The sequence below is a fragment of the Pelecanus crispus genome, chromosome 5 (genome assembly GCF_030463565.1).
Source record: "Pelecanus crispus isolate bPelCri1 chromosome 5, bPelCri1.pri, whole genome shotgun sequence".
Classification (NCBI taxonomy): domain Eukaryota; kingdom Metazoa; phylum Chordata; class Aves; order Pelecaniformes; family Pelecanidae; genus Pelecanus; species Pelecanus crispus.
The window spans coordinates 50,714,831-50,732,508 of record NC_134647.1 but is presented as its reverse complement, the minus strand read 5'-3'; the positions used below and the strand labels follow the sequence as shown (position 1 = coordinate 50,732,508).

General features: G+C 40.7%; 1 protein-coding gene across 1 annotated transcript in view; it reads right to left on the bottom strand.

Annotated features, from left to right (window-relative positions):
* The window catches only part of NIBAN1 (niban apoptosis regulator 1), a 67,252-nt gene that overhangs the window by 7,424 nt on the left and 42,150 nt on the right, over nt 1–17,678 (bottom strand). The window contains exons 6-10 of the mRNA XM_075711196.1: nt 8,871–8,986; nt 3,340–3,444; nt 3,083–3,245; nt 1,917–2,104; nt 1,524–1,685 (exon numbers count right to left, since the gene is read on the bottom strand). Of these exons, the coding sequence (XP_075567311.1) occupies nt 1,524–1,685; nt 1,917–2,104; nt 3,083–3,245; nt 3,340–3,444; nt 8,871–8,986 (734 nt within the window). The remainder of the gene's footprint in view (nt 1–1,523; nt 1,686–1,916; nt 2,105–3,082; nt 3,246–3,339; nt 3,445–8,870; nt 8,987–17,678) is intronic.

Genomic DNA, 17,678 nt, shown 5'->3' with positions numbered 1-17,678 from the left:
AAGTTTGAGGCTAATTAAAAGATGAACTGCTCACTTTTTATTTCACTTTTTATTTGAAGCAAATCATAAATTGGTGTAGTTATGGTCAGGTCACTAAAGCTGCTTTATTTATGGCAGCTGAGTATTGCACTCCCAAATTTCCTAAAATTGGCCACTAGAGGATGCCAAGCTCCCAAGCCAAGGAATCCGGCTCCAGCCTCCACCCGAGTTAAACCAAATGCTTCTTTTACATTCAGATTACACGAGCATAGACGTGTCTGACCTTACTCATTAATAAAATAAATGACCATAGACACAAAGTGAAACTAGTTACTATTTTTATGAGAAAAATACCAACCTTTTAAAGAGAGAGAAGCAGTAACAGCATTTTCAGAACAACCTGTTCTTTAATTTAACCTATTTATTGTGAATTTTGACTCATGTTCTGTTCAGAAAAAAAACCAAAAACCCAAAAACAAACCCACTTGGTTTGATTTGGATATATTTTCTGTCTACTTCTTTGTCTTAACTCATGGTCTTCACTTACTGAAAAACATTTCTTTTGGCAGCATTTTGGAATGGTCCCCCCTGAAAGACCCAGACATGAAATCAGAATTTTATTTCTGAATAATTATTTGGCTGCTGATCATGGATGTACTTAGAAGAGCTGCTTTTAGGAAAACCCTATCCCAGCACTGTGCTAGAGACTTGCTTTCCATATTCATAACTCCCACCCTACAGAACTGGACCAGCTCCATTTCACAAGATTACCAACTAGATTATTTAGTCTCTCAACTACGTATTAAAATCACATGATTCAATGTAGAGCTACAAGGCCAAATATGCCCTGTGATCTGGCAATTGAAAGAAGTCTACTGGCCAACTCCTAATAGATTTCTGACCAGGCATCCAGAAGAAATAAAAGCAAAGCAAAATTATAGCCTATACCAATACACACTAAAGGGGAAAAAAGAGGTGGAGTTGCTTTTTCATCTGAAATGATGTAGTCACTTCAACCATTCCCATGAGAAGTGAAGTTGGTTAAAGCACTTACATGCAACTACATCCTCAGATGTTATCTTTGTCCAAGTAATTGCCAGTTTCTAACATTAATTGCCTTACTTTATATTCATGACAAAATAAATTACCAAGGAGGAGATGTTCCATTTTGGTAAAATATATTTAAGATCCTTCCTGAAAAATCAACCCTTGAGAATGGGAATCAGGTAGATTTTAGCCACCCTGCTGGTACAAGCACAGCTTTCTCAGGTGTAGAGACACTGAGAATTCAGAACATCAAGGTTCAGGGGAAGAGATGATCCATCCAAAATTGTTGTGCCTTACTGAAAGACTCACACGCATGCAACCTTCACAAATATAAATGTGAAACAGCTTCTAGCTGTGATTTTCTTAGGTTTTGTTACCTGTACTTTGAGATATATTCTGGGACTCTTGCACAGCTTTTTATCAAGATTACTTTGAAGCAGATTAGAAGGACAAACCTAACCTGTTCTCTCAGGAGGAAAAACTGGATTTTACAGTACCTCTTGCATGAAGTTCTGTGTCCTCTGAATCACAAAATCAATGTGATAGACCTTGAAGCGACTCTTGAGGTCCTGAAGGAGCTCCTGGAGGAGGTTCACTTTCAGATAGCATGGCTCCATTTTCACAGAGTTGAATGGTAGGTTCATAAGCTGATCCACATTCTGTGTTTCAGTGGAGGAAGAACAGGTTTCAAGAGAAAGCAACCAGAGGCAAATTTTTAATAGAGAATGTAATAGTGGCCCTAAAACAAATTCTGATATCTACACTCTAGTTGCAAAATACTGCAAGACTTTCTAAATGACAAAACCAAGCACTAACATACTACCTGGGAAAGCAAATACTGCTTGCCCTTGTGCTAATGTAAAAGGGTCCAGATATATTTTTTGTCTTACCTCCTTTAGCTTTGTGATATCATTTGTCTTCTGGAAGTCCTGGATGATTTCATTAACTTCTTTATCAAAAAGCAAGCGGACTTCAGTGAATCCAGAACTCACCGGACCCATGAGCTCCTCCAATATGGATGCAAGAAATGGCTGGATATTTTCTGTGCAGCACTTCTGGGCAGGCTCAGAAACAGTGGCTGGAGTACCAGACAATACAACGGTTGCATTTAGGCTACAAAGAGTTATAGTGAAAAAAGTAATCTGATCTAGTTTACAATGAATTAAATGACTCTGTATTTTTCCCAGGAGTCACACCTCTGCAAAGATAAGGAGGGTGATGAAAGGAGAGTTTACAGTTTTATGAGTGACAATGAAACATCTTTTCCCATGCCACACCTAACTGAATGCTAGCAGCTTAGGGGCACTGTGAGAGCAGAGGCAAGGGCAGCTGTCAGCATTGATACACACTGGGGGGTTTGCACAGAACGTGGCCACAGTGACTCTATAAGGAGTTATCCAAACTTGGTACTCTGCAGTTCACTGCAAGCATCCTAGTACGGTATGTGAGAAAATCAACAGAGAACATCCTGAGCTTTGTCAAAACAGCTCCTAAATTATCAGCTATTTATTTATTTGCTGGCTTAAGCAACATCAACTAATGTTTGCTGCTTTTTACACTCATTTTTATATTCATAGCACAATTATAATTACTTCACGTTAGTTTAAAACCACCCAAGAAGTCCTTTGGATTAAGTATTCTTTGATAGCCTATGAATTTGTCACATAACCAGAACCTGGTTTTGTGGCACATTCCTAGGCATCAGGTCAAAACCACTATACTTTTAATTATGCTCATGTGACCTGTATCTTCATTACATAAGGCTGTCCAAGTGAAAATGAAAGCAGAATGAGCAAGTCTAATCAGGATACTCAAAACCTGTCAGCTCTAGCTCCAACTTGAGAAGATCTGATATTTTCACAGACACAGTGGCCACAGGTGTCAGTTCCCATCAAAGGCAGCAGAGGCTCAAAGCATTTGTTTTCTGAAAATTAGTGTCTCCCATTGGATTTTTCAAAACACGTGAGGATTTCAAAACAATGACATCTGGTAATTTGAGCAACACAATGGGAAACATTAAAAAATTGCTTCAAAACACAGCTGTTCCTGCACTAACCTTTGATTTTTCCAGCTAAGAAGTTCTTGGAGTTCAGAATCTGATCCATGTCTGAGCGAATGGTTCCTTCAAGAGTTTTTGCAAAATCTCTGCATTCTTCTTTCAAGGTACTTAATCCTTCTGACACCTGCTGCTGGACTAAGCTGTAGGTTTCTTCTACGATCTGAACCCAAATTAAATTAAGAAACTTAGATCAGAATCAGCACACGCAGACAACTGCTATGAGAAACAGCTACTCTGCAAATATCAGTACTTACACCAAACCAGGCCCGCTTCCTATCATTCCTCTTTCCTTTCATTTTAGGCAGGATCATCGTCTGAAGGTTAGGCAGGAGTTCCTCCATCACAAGGTTGCTCAGGATCTATATGGTCAGAAGATTAAAATGACATGTTCACACACTGTTCTTCATCTGAAAACTGAGCACTCACATCACAGTGCAAACTGTGATGTGCAAACACAGGCAACTTCTACCTGGCTTATCTATCCCAGGATGCCAGGAGGACTGGATTTAAAATTTCATGTATGCCTGAGGGAAGCTCCATGCATTTCATCTGAACCATTTTTCACAGGCAGACTTTGAGAGACCATGCAAAAATTGACAACAGATGAACTAAGATGCTGAAGTATGATGCCTGTTAAAATTTACTGCATGCTGTTATGAAACTGCCATGTGAAAAATCAATGGAGGTAAAATGACTAATATTAACTGAGTAACCATATCAAAAGCATTTGAAAAGTTGTTTTGCTGACTGCTGCTTCTCCAAATTGATCTTGCTCTGGGACACTCACACCCTCCCAGAGGAGGTATCATCAAGGAGAAATTGTTCTAAAGAGCCATCAGACAAAGGATGCTTCTGATAGGAAGATAACTGGCCCCAAAAAGAAAGATATGGCTTTACCAATGTGGATCTCCAGCACTTCTTCGTGTGAGTACCAACTTCACAATTCAAACAAGAAAAGAAGTAGATCCCAGGAAAACCAGAATATGGGGCAGAAATGGAACCCAGAAATGTGGGTAATCTGTGAATCAAATAATTCTACTCTATCTGATTTTTTTTCAAGAATGTGTAACATGATCCAAAAGATTCATTAGCTCCAGCCTAACCCTGAGGCAAAAGGGATAAAATAAATAGCTGTTGGGAGTTTGTGCAAAACTTTTTATGCAATTACTTTTGTCAGTAAAAGACAACTACACTGGTCTAAAACAAGTACAACTTTCACACTGGAGAATTCATATACATTAAAGTCTCATCCCAACACCTCCAGATTCTTGAACAAAAAATATATGAAATATATAACTTAAGAAGATAACCTGTGACAAAGGTGCACTACAGCAGAAAGGCAGGGGGAAGAAAAGTGTCAAAAGGACTTCTACACATCAAGGGTTTGTGCCGGAATGTAGGAAAACTGAGGAAAAGGTATCATTGCCCCATTTTTCAATTATTTCTGTAAGTATATTGTCGGTCTGTCATTGCTGTATTTTTCTAAATTGGCACTGAGTACTTCTCTCCCTCAAGAACATTTTCACTTTGAAACAGGGTTCAGTGGTTGTAGAAGAGATGCATCACCCCCTCTGATCCCAGCATCTAATTGGCAATTTGGTCTTGCAGATGGTTCCAATTAGAAAGAAAAGACATCAGTCTGGGAATACAAATGATACCAGTTTGGGGGAGTAGTCAATATGCTGGCAGGCAAGGCTGCTATTCAGAGGGACCTAGATGGGCTGAAGAAATGGTTGGACAAAAACCTCATGAAGTTCAGCAAAAGCAAATGCATAGTTCAACATCTGGGATGGAACAGTCCTGTGCACCAGTATAGGCTGGTGCCAACTGACTGGAAAGCAGTTTTGCAGAAAAGGACTTGGGCATCCTGGTGGACAAGAAATTCTACATCAGTCTGCGGGGTGCCCTCCCAGCAAAGGGCAACAGCAGGTCGACGGAGGAGAATGTTCCCCTCTATTCAGCACTTGTCAGACTGCATCTGGAGCGGTGTCCAGTTTTGGGCTCCCCAGTACAAGACAGATATTGACATACTGGACTGAGTCCAGCAGAGGCCACCAAGATGGTCAGGGGATGGAGCACATGACATGTGAGGAGAGGTGGAGGGAACTGGGTTTGCTCAGCCTTAAGAAGGTAAGGTTCAAAGGAGACCTTATTGCTGTCTACAACTACATAATGGAGGATGTTGGGCAAACAGAGCCAGGCTTTTCTTGGAAATGCACAGGGAAAGGAAGAAGGTGATGGCTACAAGTAGCAACAAGGGAAATAGTCATCAGGTATTAAGAAATACGTTTCACCATGAGGGGAGTCACGGGAACAAGTTATGCAATCTCTAACCTTGGATATCTTCAGAACTCAGCTTCACAAAGCCCCTAAAGCTGGCTCTGCTTTGATAGGGGATTGGGCCAGATAACCTACAGAGATCCCCTTTTAACTACATTATTCTCTGGTTCTGTGGTTCTCTTGATAGCATCACCCAATTTTGTACAGAAGAAGCAGCAAAGTCTGGCTTCTTTGATACAGAAAGAATGAAACAGTGTGAGACAGATTTCTGGTTACACTCACTGGCACCCATTTCAGAAGCTTTCTTCAGAATCACCCATTCTGTCAGGCTTTGCACCTCCTCTGCCTAGATTTGAACTACAGCTTCTTTTTTGCCCGTCCCACTCAGATGCACCAAACTGGCAATAAATACGCAGAATTACAGACACACATCTGGTTTTGAGAGTCTAGGCTTTCCTCTCCTTTTTTTTTTATTTATGGACACTGTATCTCTGGCCTGAGAAAGCTGCAAGACCTCTCTTCTGTGCTTTCCTCTTGCTGTTGGCCAACAAAGCAAACTATGCAAGCAGAGGGAGGCGGTTCATTGTGGGACCTGCCCTATTGCTATTTCTTTGTGATCTCAGGTCTCTGAACACGTTTCCTATGGAGGCATCTATCAGTGCTGGGGATATATGCTAGATTCTTTAATTTCTCTACTTAAATCCTCTCAGTTTCGAACTAAATACCTCAGTCCCATATTCAGTTCAGTCATTAGTCATCCTCGTGATTCAGAGGAGGGAGGGAGATCTTTTATTTCTGGACACGTTTGTTTTCTGTTCATAGATCTTGCCCAGGTATATTTGTAGTGTCCCACAGTTACAGATGTACAGCTGCCAATTTATGATGACAGAGGCAATACTATTGTGCATGTGCTATACAGGATGGCACGTAACTCTTTCATCAAGGCTTTTATCTGTCCTGACTGTACAGCACATACATGGTTGTCCACAGTCTCTTGAAAGCTTTGTATATCCACGACAAGTGGGTATCATGCAAATCACAGAGATACATAGTAACCCTATAAGAAAGCAGACAAAATGCATCTTAAGGTTCGGTACATTTCTCACTTAATCTGGGTGAAGGATTACTAGCTTGCTCAACAGTTCCAGTAAAGTCTTACAAAGTATGTAGTCCTCCTTCATCCCCAGTGGGGCTTGAACAGAGTTTTTGCTAAGTGATGTATATTCGAACCCAGCTTTTTTCCTTGCTTCAACAACAGCCCAGCACAGTCCTCATTCAAGGATCACTGCCCTGATGCACCCAGCCTGCTGGCTGAGCCAATACAGAGTGCAAAAACACTGCTTAACTTTGTATTTTCATCATTCTTGGACTGCCAGTGTTTCATGGCATTCAACCTCACATATTACAGCTGCTCAAGTGGGTCTTAGACATACAGTTGATATTAAAGTCAGACCAACACTGCTTCCTCTAGCTGTTACACTTGACAAAGGGCTCTATGGACACAAGAAACACCCCTTTTGCGGGGGCGTGCTCCTCCTTTACTGCTATCAAGAGTCCCATGATGCACCAACAGCACAATAGGGAAATGGCAGGAATTTAGACAGCAAAAGTAAGTAAGAAAGGGCTCTGACTGCATGCCATGTAGTGCAAAACAGAGTACCTCCTGGGCATAAGACAGCCTCTACAGAAATATAACACACATAATACCCTACTTATTAATGTATCTATAATATACTTAGAACATGTAATACCCTTTTATCATTGCATATGACTTAAGTTCTTACAGATTATGCCACAGCACCACTCAAATACCTGTCAAAACTGCAGAGATTCCGTCATTATAAATGAATGTCAGGGAATATATTTACTGGCATTCTGCAGAGATTTTTACAGCAACAAATTGTAGCTTGCTTGTTCCAAACCATTCACTTAGCTTGGATATTTGCCTAAAATAATTATTATATTTGATCAAAGCAGGCATGAGAACACGCTATACTTACAGAACGAATTATTACTAAGAAGATAATAGCATAAATAGTCTGGATGTCTTCCGATTACAGTTCTCTCAAGGTATATGGGTTATGAGTAGAGTAGTTGGCAAGCAATAGGAAAAATAACACATAAAATGAAACTAGCACTCTAATAGCTCCATAACTTGAGGGAGGAGGGGAGAAGAGAAAAACCCACACTCCCTCCACTGGAAGGACAGAACTCCTTATATTAAGGAATTTATTATCAGATGTTAGCAGGAAACTTCAATCCCTGACATGATAGCACTGGGAAAGACACTGTTTATAGATTCTTCTCCAGTTTCCACATTTTCACCATTTCAAAGGTAGACTTCTCCTGAAAGAATAATCTGGTTTCTTAAAACAAAACCCTGGATCATGAACTCTCCATCAGGCTTTTTTCCATTTTCCCAAAGAGAAGCCAGATTTCATCAAGGAAAACACCCAGCAGCTGGTACTAAAGTAAATATTTGCTGCTGAGTGCTCAGTGCTTTGGAAAAAATTTATAAATCAGGGCCCAAATAATGTCTCAATTGCACTAAAAGACATCTGGATTGATGCCAGAGGGATCAATGGAGTTACTTCAGCTACCGTCAGTGCTCCAAAGCTGCTCACTCAGGTGCCCTAATATGGACCCAGACCCTGAGGTTAGCATCTCATTTCTGAAGAACTGAAGTACAAGAATTTTTGGTGTTTAAGCGTGACTGTCACTATGCAAGACTGTTTCAGAAGTCTGGCACAATAAGTAGGTCTACTAGTTTATCCGCTCAGGACTAAAAGCTTCATTCCCAAAGAATGGGGAAAAGCAAAATGAAGAGATTCTTCTAAATTTATGTTTAGCTGCTGTTCTGTTCTTCATAAAGCCTGATCTCCTACGATGGCATCTGGAGGCATGAGAGGACAAGCAACAGGAAACTGTTGTGTTTAGTAACAAAGGTAATAGCAACAGAAGAAAAAAATCTTTCTTACCTGCAAAATAGCTGTCATGAAAGATAGAAAAACAGAGCACAGTGCAACGCAGCCCAACAGTGAGTATCTGCTGCATACAAAGCATGCGTTCTGAGATTGCTGTGTATTGCTTTTGGTCTCACTGATTTACCAGAACTATAAACAGCAGCAAATGTGGTAGTGGGACATTAGCAAGTGCTTCATATTAGACACAGCGTTTATTCACCAACTGACCCCATGGCATAAAATTAAAGTAGAGGTATGAGATTTTTGTGGAAATGTGGCCATTCCCGTGTTCCAGCACAACACAACAACTTTAGTTCACAGCACACTTTCTTTGACTTTCTAGCAAAAAGCTCAAAATGGGGTTTACTAAAAAAGAATTATCACTTACGTATCAGTAAGAAGTATCTTGAAATCTTGGGTATTTCTACCTACTAGATTTTCTTTTAAAAATGCCATTTTTTCCCAAGAGGCTTTACAACCTTCGTTATCCTCAGAGCTGTCATATCCAAAGCTGAAAAAAAATCAGGAAGATATTCTTTTACCTCTTTTTCATTGCCGGTTATCATTTCCCATGTCCCATAGTGGCCTTTCTCCTGCCGGAAGAACTGAATGGCTTCTAAAAATGCCTCGACTTCATACGTGGTCTGCTTAAGGAAATCTAAAGAAAACAAAAAGTCACACGAAGGATTTACCCATAAGTAACCTTTTAAAAATAATAATCCATTTTCCTGCTCCATGTGCATCTAGCAGTAATATTTTAAAATCATTTACTAAATCTGAATATCTGAAGATCTTGGGCTTTCATCAAGATTTAGAAGCGTAATGTTGAACTATCACATTGCACATATGAACTATCACAAGCCATCCCATCTAAGTTGAGAAGTTAAACCAACACCAGCAAATGTTAATATGGAGTACATGATAAGGTAAGAGTTTTAACGCAGCAAGACTTGTCTGTGGTAGACTTTGACAAGGCAGTCATTAACATAAGAAAGCTCATCCCTTGCCTTTATACCTATGAGCAATATAAGACGGTACATGGGAAGACTTCGACAGCATGTGCCAGGGCCAAGAGTTGGGAACTTCTGCTTCTTTAATTTAAGATAAAAATTAAGAATTTAAGATAATGATAGTCAGCTGATTGCAGCATGTTGTATGCCCTTGATAAATTTCTAAACCCTGAGTTAACACTCCCCAATAATCTTTTATTTCCTTTGTTTTACTAAGGAATTGATGATAAAGGTGATTTTTCATGGGCGTTCAATAAAACAGACCTGGACAAAGTAAGCATAGCAATTAAGCACAAAAACTTCAGACAAAATCATGCTGCTTTCCATAAATATTTCAGGAATGTTTAACTACAGCTCCAGAGTATCTGGTTATTGTCCACGGCTACTGCTGCTAGATGGTAGCTCTTCCCAAGAACAATGTGGTAGCCGGGGGACACTCTGTTGTACAAATGAGACCACAGCACGGAAAAACCTGAGAAGTGGCTGAGCTAGTTTTCTCTTACAAACTCTGGATAACCAGTTGGGCAACAGAAATTACTTCTCAGGCAATTTGTTCTTTCCAACCTGCCAAAGGCTTTCAAGGGAGTTGCAGCCAACACTCTCCTTCACATGAGAGCACACAAAAACACAGCTAATTAAGACTGCAACAGCAGTTACACAGCAGAACTAGTTTGTCATGATTTGGGGAGAAAGAGTCCCTCTGCCTCAAAATGTGGAAAACCTCCCTAGAGCGATCAGGCTGCTTGACAAACCTGAGTAAGAAAAACCACCACTGAAATACTTCAGGAATTCAAGTGCTGTGTCTTTGCTATGAAACAGAGCTTCAGGATTACTATGAGGATTATTATCTTAAGGGAAAACCAAAGCCATGATGGTTTATTGTCCCCTCTTCAAGATTATCTACTTGCAGCTTTGATCAGCTGAAGTCCGGTTGTGCACACATTAGGAAGAAAGAAGGGAAGAAGAATGTTAATTCTCTCAAAGTATGCTGCTTTAAAAGATACTGATATGTATAAAGAATTGTTATGTGAAGAGTCAGAGAGTAAGTTCTCAAGCCTTGCCTGTCAAGCAAGACACTTCTTTTGACTTGTTTAGGAAACTTCTCTTTAGAGAAGCTTTATAGGAGGTTTGCATACATGCCAAGGGCAATACAGGGATCATACAAATTACGGGAAACATGAAGGATTAACACTACAGTAATGCCTGAAATATCTCCTCCATGCGCTTTACACAAAAACAAAAGCTACAGAAACCTACAATTAGTTTCATCAATGCTTCACCCTGGCTACTGCTTGAAAACAGCACTGTATAGATTTTATCTATATGGCGGGCAATGAGGTTTCAGATCTGCTAAGAGCCCAAATGTCAGAATTTGCCCTTTCAGAGTTTCCCCTGGCTGTAATAATTACTTCAGGAAGGTATGTTATATGTACTGAGGTGCAGTATACACTCTCTCAGTGCCACTCTATAGATACCATCCCTGTTTTGCAGGTATTTGGAGGTCCAGAGAGACCACACAATTTCTTCAAGCTCACACGATGATCAAACAAGAGTAAAAACAGCCAGGTAAAATCCAAACCATACCTTCATTGCTACCTCCATGATTTATAGCATTTTTAATAGCAAGTCACAAACCAGGATGCTAAAATAGCAGTAAAAGAGTTGTAAGTCAGGCTGTTCACTGCCAAGAGAGCATCCTCTGATGGCAGCTTTAATGAAAGAATGGAGTATTCCACCCAAGAAAGTGGTGGAGCGTTGCATCTGAAAGCTTCTGTCCTCCCAAAATTAAACTCTGAGTATTTTGACAGGAAGAGGGCTGGGCTTGGCTGGAGGAAGGGAGAACTGTGGCTCGTGCAGCCCTCCGATCATGACTCACATGTTTTCCTTCTTCACAGCTGTGCTCCCTCCTAACCAAAAGGGACAACAGACCATCCAAAGGGCTGGATCTTGGACCTGCTGAGATTATGATGTGCCAGTGCTGACAAGAGTCTGCCCTCTAAGATCATCAAGTTTTAACCTCCATGCTCAAGGGAGTATTTTCTCTCTGTTCCGACTGTCCCCAACCCCATAGAGAAGTGGGAAGAAGGTGCTAAAAACCCACGAGCAATTCATTTAAATAGTTCATGCGAAAAATATCAAGCTGTAAGTACCATAAAATCCCATTCACGCATTCTTTCCTATGCCAGTAAATATAGGAGAAAAACACAATTATGGCAGCCTTACTATAAAAACAGCTCAAAGTAGAAAGGAAGCTTTATCCTTCAAGGCTACTGCAATTGCTTAATTTAGGCAATTTCATTCTCACTTGCCATAGGAGGAAAAGATTGCATCAGCAATAAGGCACCAAACAACTAGATCCATCCAGCGTTGGGCTGTGCAGAAGCTGTTGGCAAGGCACACAAGACAGAGGCACATTCATGGGATACATCTCAAGAAAAGGGAATTGTACCCAAGCTGAAAGGATCTGCACTGCACATCCTCCAAGATTTCAGCAAGGAAGAGACAGGGCTTCTCTAAATCAGATCTAGCAGTTTATGAAAAGGCCTAGAGGACTGCAGCAGGCTTGGCAGCCAGCTCCGTTATGCCAGAGCAAAGCAAGGAAAACAATGAATAAGCTGTTGGGGTAGCCCCGCTTGCGTGCAAGAGAGAGGGTGGTGCATGGGAGATGGAAGCAGATGCTGCAGCTGCAAACAGGGCAGGTGGTAAATCTCAGTGGTATCAGGAACAATTGTTCATCAGCAGAAAGGACGACGTGTGCTTCACTCTCCTGAACGCCCTCGCAGTGACTTCCCCTTCAACAAATCTGGCTGGCGCCTATCATGAGTGAATGCCTCTGTCCCCGCTGTTTGTAGAAAGTGGGGCATATTAGGGGAGCTTGGTGCAGTGGTGGTTGTAGGTCATCCTTTTCCAATTCCCATACAAAGCTATACAGTTTACTGAACGTCTTCCAGCAGAAAGCTGGTGAGGCTTTACAGGTACTCAGACTGATGCTACGTGCTTAATCCAGGCTGTTAGGCACGTAGAAAATTACCCAAGCAGCTTCTCCAGCTGCAAATAGATATAACATCAGCATATTTGTGGAGAGCAAAACAAAATTCTGGTTGTTCTGTTTGACTTTAAAATAAGAAAGCCCGCCTAGAGACTCTATCTTTACATATCCAAGTGTGGAGCCTAATTTTAATGAGATAAGATATTGCTAACCGTAGATTCCTTTTCTAAACATAACAGAATAACTGCTATAAAGCTCCTTTTTAAAAGATGGAAGGACATCTGGGAACACCATGACATTATAAATCTCCCCAAATTTGCACACTCTCAGAGGCACAGCTGAGTTTGTTCAGTACTGCAGAGAGGTGTCTGTAGGAATGAGTTTCATTGCAACATAGAAACAGTTTAAATCCCTCTTAAAAAAAAAAATCTCAAGCCTTAACTCATCAAAATTATATGCAGATACTTGACACAATGATACACAGATACTTGACACCCACTAAGAGTGCACTTGCACCTGGTGCAGAAGTGTTAACTTAGAGGGTCCCCTTCCTAATTTCAGCTGTATCTGATGTTTCAGCTGCTGTGGGACTTGCAGTCTCCTAATAAGGTGCTCCAGGGCTATGAGCTGCAGCTTCTTCTCTGTCACTTGGCAGATGAATGTCTGGTCATACAGGTGAGTAATGAGGAAATCTTCAGTCCCAAGTTCCTACGTGCTCTCCCATCCACTGCAGGACAGCTGCACCTTTGTTTGAAGATGGACATGTCACTGGCACATTGTTTAAAAGCCCCTTGGGAAAGGCTATCTGAACAATTTTTCTGGCTCACTAACACTTCTTGTGTGTGTCTAAAGACAGCAGCGGAAATTAACTGCCCTGGTGAATTCGGTCGTGTCTGTAGCCATAGATCAACTGGTCTTACATCAGTCAAAACACTGAGGACCTCTGTGCAAAAACTTGTATAAATAGGCCTCATTACCAGAGAGGATGAGTGCTGCAGACCTCACTGACTCTAGCTAGAACTGTGGATTTTCAGAAAATCCAGATAATATGAAATCTGCATTCAAACATTCCAGTTCAAATTGTGTATCTGTATGTACTGCAGACTGTTGCATTGGGTCTCTTGCTGTGCTTTGTAGCAGAAAGCTCAAAACCAGCTGATGTTTAATTGCTTAGATCATTATTTTTCTTAATTATGATCAAAGGAAGATGCCTTTTTAACATTACATATCCTAACCTGCCACGCTAGCTGTTAAAAGGTATTTCAATATCCAGTTTAAACCGTGTGCCCCTCTAAACAATAGTTGTCATTAATGAAACTATTCAAACTCACTATTGCAGCATGAAAGAGGCTAAAATGGTCATCAAACAACAGGAATGCCAACAGGTGTCTGAAGACAGATGGTATATTGTTTACCCCCTTAACAAATGCAATGGTGACAAATTGAGTCTTCCTTTCTGCACAGCTCATTTCTGTACCACTTGTGCAACTGCATGGAAAAGTCTGTGTTTGGGAAGAGCAAGGAAATGTTTCTCCAGCTGCTGGTGGGACTTCAGTCAGATGCGATAACCAGAAAGAGAATTTTCCACCTCCCAGAACTGATGGGGTGGTTTGCTCTACTGAGACACCAGTGGTTCACAGTTCCCTTCTGCATCTTGGCTAATTCTGCAAACTGGGACTCACTGATTTTTGGACGCAGCAGCAGCATTACTGCATTAAACTGTTTGGAGAGCCAAGGAACTGCAGTCAGGATGTTTTATGATGTGCAAAAACTGAATATGGCATTCTTCAAAACAAACTGAGTGCCCCTATTGCAATCCAGTAAATGTCCTTCTCCCATTTGGGCTTTTCTTACAATAAATTTATTACTTTTATTGTTAGTAATAGTGAAGGGTTATATTGACTGTGGACAAAGTGCTTTACCAAAGCGAGCTACACCACTGAGAGTAATCTAAGCTTTTTGGCTGACATTTCACAAAATGCTGAGGCCCAAAGATGTAGATGAATAAGTGTTAAAACAGAGTCCAGAAGTCTGAGCTCACAGAACACGGGTTTTAATTAAAGAAATGCTGATTCTGACATAACGCCTATCATCTGACTACCAAAACTCGGAAGTAATCCACCCCATCTTCATCTGTTTCCTGCAGCACTCACATCTACATATATGTTCCTGAGCTGGAGAGCTGCCTCCAGTTTGGTGAACGATTCTGCATTCAGTGAATATTATTTTCCATACAGTCCCTGAAGTCTTCCTGCAGGTAACTATAATTGATATTAAAGCAATCTGGCATCCAACAATGGCTGTATTTATAAGAGATGACCATGTAAAGGCCCATAGGTAGGAAGGTAGCCTTGCCTGGCTCTTGCCTACCATCCTCAGTAACTGCAGCTTTGGTCAAATGTCTCTTCCCAACACAAGTTACTAACAACCTGATATACTTTTTAGTTCCCTCCTACAAGACAGCAGGGCCCATGAATACCTCCTCAAATCTTCAAAAAACACAGGCTGACTTTGGTTAAAGCATGGGGAAGGTAGGAGGGCAGTCACTGGAAGGAAACGAAGACAACTGAGGAGTTTGATGGCCTTTCACTGATGAGGAGGATGTTTGTCACTTACTATAATTTTGGTACATGATAAATTAGTACAAACTGCATTCATTTTTATGTGATCTCACAATAATATTTCCTTGATTCCTCATCTATTTGGTGGAAAGCTGGCTTAGGTGAAGGCAGTGCCAAAACATCTATTTTGTAGCTCTTTCTAGTTGATCACCTTATATAGCATTTTTCTGGGACAAGAAAAATCTCTGTACAGATATCGGTGAAGGGCCTTCCTTCTTGTGATGCTACAAATAGATACTAGGAAACGGATAAAGCTGAAAAATTGTTGGAATTTTAAGTGTCTTATCTTTGGGTTTAGCAGTCTCAAAAGATGATGCTTCCACCACTTACAATTTCCACTGGACACTACTACCCTCAGCGGGATAGGTTTCATGCTAAGAAATGCAAATTACATTTTTCCCAATTTTCTTATCCTTCCAAGTGCTCCCCCTCTCACCTTGGCATCTGTTTCTTTCAAATATATTTAGATTGTTGTTTTTCCTCTGCTTTCCATTAAGCATGCTCTTTAAATTTAGTTCTTTTAAAACAAAAGCTGGTAAAAAAGGAAATAGACAACCCCAAACCAGAGGGAGGATGCTGAAAGAAAAGGCTGCTATTTTCAAGAAGTGTGGTGTCTTAACCATCTAAATACACAGGACATTTCCATCTCTTGTACTTCAAAGAAAGATATTGCACGCTGCCAGCCACCGAAGGATTTGAGGTGAAGGCAGCTGGAGAATATTAGGGAATAAGAGACATTCCTGCAGTTAAGGAATCATTCTGCCAACCTCGCAACACCACAGTTAGGGGATGCCTATCAAATAAAAGTAAATGTGCATGACAAAGAAATATTTCCCTTTCTAAGAGTGATCTTTGTAGCACAGATTTCCTGCAATAGCATTTTTTCTAGCATTTCTGGTAATACCTGCCTGGGATTTATTTGCTGTGGGTAGGTACTGTGGTGATTATTGTCTGTTGCTCATACAGTTTCTGTTTAATGATGAGCAACTTTCTGCTGTGAAGTGTATGAGTAATATCATCACATGGAGGACGATGGACAGGCCACAGAGAATAGCTAAGAGAGAGCAAGACCATCTGATCATCACACTGTCAGAAGACAAAAAGCAACCACCTGAGTTCCCGGCATATTTTAAGAGCTGTTGCTTGTAAGATACTACAGAAAATTGGTAAGAAAGGCCATGGCCATCAACTCCAAAAAATGAGTTTCTGAAAATTTCTGTCTCCAAAAAATAAGCAAATGGTCCCAACCCAAAAGGACGGCAGGTAAGAAAATGAGAGCAAATCCATCTGCTTGAACCTGGGGACATGACGAGAGCTTGGGAACTGGACCTCAGGAAAAGACAGCTTCTCCAGGGCTTGTAACACAGCTACAGCACCTTGAGAAATGATCCGCTGAATAAAAGGACACACCGTTTACTTTTACAAAATGGAGTCCCGTCATATTATTATCCAAATTGAGAATGAAGTAAAGTACAATGCCCTATGTCTGAGAAGCATCAACCTCACAGCTCTGGTGTTTTCCCGAGAGCAATGTACTATCATATTATTCATAGATCATGTGGTATAAAGCTGCTAACCACTAACAGAAGCTAGATGAGGTCATTTCCAAACAGGATACAACACTGCAATAATACGCTGTATTTATAGCAAATCAAGTTTTGCAGCGCAAGTTCTCTCTGAGACCATCAAACCAACATTCAGTGGGTTTAACTATTTGCTTTGCAGCGTGCAATGCCTTCGTTAAAGGTGTTCAAAGCAGCATGAGACAGATTACAAGGTACCTCCCTCTGCTGGGACCAGCAGCTTCATACTTCATAGTCTAAAATTATGAGTGCACCATATAAACACACACAAAGAAGCACAATATCATTTATGTCTGACAATTTCCAAGTGCTTTCCAAACCAGCTACCATATTCCTGGTGCAGGTGAGAATTTTCCTGCTGCTGAACTTTGAAGCTGGAGCCCAAATACAACCTTACACCCACACAAATTAGTATCTTCACAGCTCCTAAAATAGGCTCAGGTGGTGGGCACAAGGCAGTGGCTCTTCTGCACCACCCAATGCTTGGTAATATATAAGAAAAGGAGAATCAGCCAAAGACGTGGAGGTGAGAGGTAGGAGGAACGTAATCACAATGAGGATTTTAGCACATTAATCATCTTCGTGTTTCAGAATGAATATACCTCCTACAGACTGAAAATCCTAACTACAGTACAGGCAAGTACACTTACTGGAAAAGCAAAAGCCATGTTGAATAAAGGAAATGATGCTGCAGAACAAACACATCCCAGAAAGAGGAAAAACAGTCTTATTTGAAGCAAAATATTCTAAATTATATATAAAAAAAAAAGTCCTAAAACATTTTGTGGGTTTTCTAGCACCCACAAGCCTCATCAAAGATATTTATAGCAAAATGGTTTTGAATGTTATGACAGCATTAATTTTTCTGTGGAAGTTTGCACACGAGTTTTGAAAAGTCCAATTAGACCTCAGATACCTGTCTGGTGAAAGACCAGCCACGGTCTCAGCCACTCATGTGGATCACAGGAGATCTGATCTTATTAACCATAAAGTGATTTAATTAATCAAAGTGCAGCGGCTGCAGTGAGAGAAGCCAAGACACAAGTCTCAGGCTTGAATCAGGCAGGGGATAGGCTGAATACTCTGTCTTCATTCATACCTTTTCCCACCCCCAGATTATCAGGCAAACCTTCAGAAAGGTCTTGCT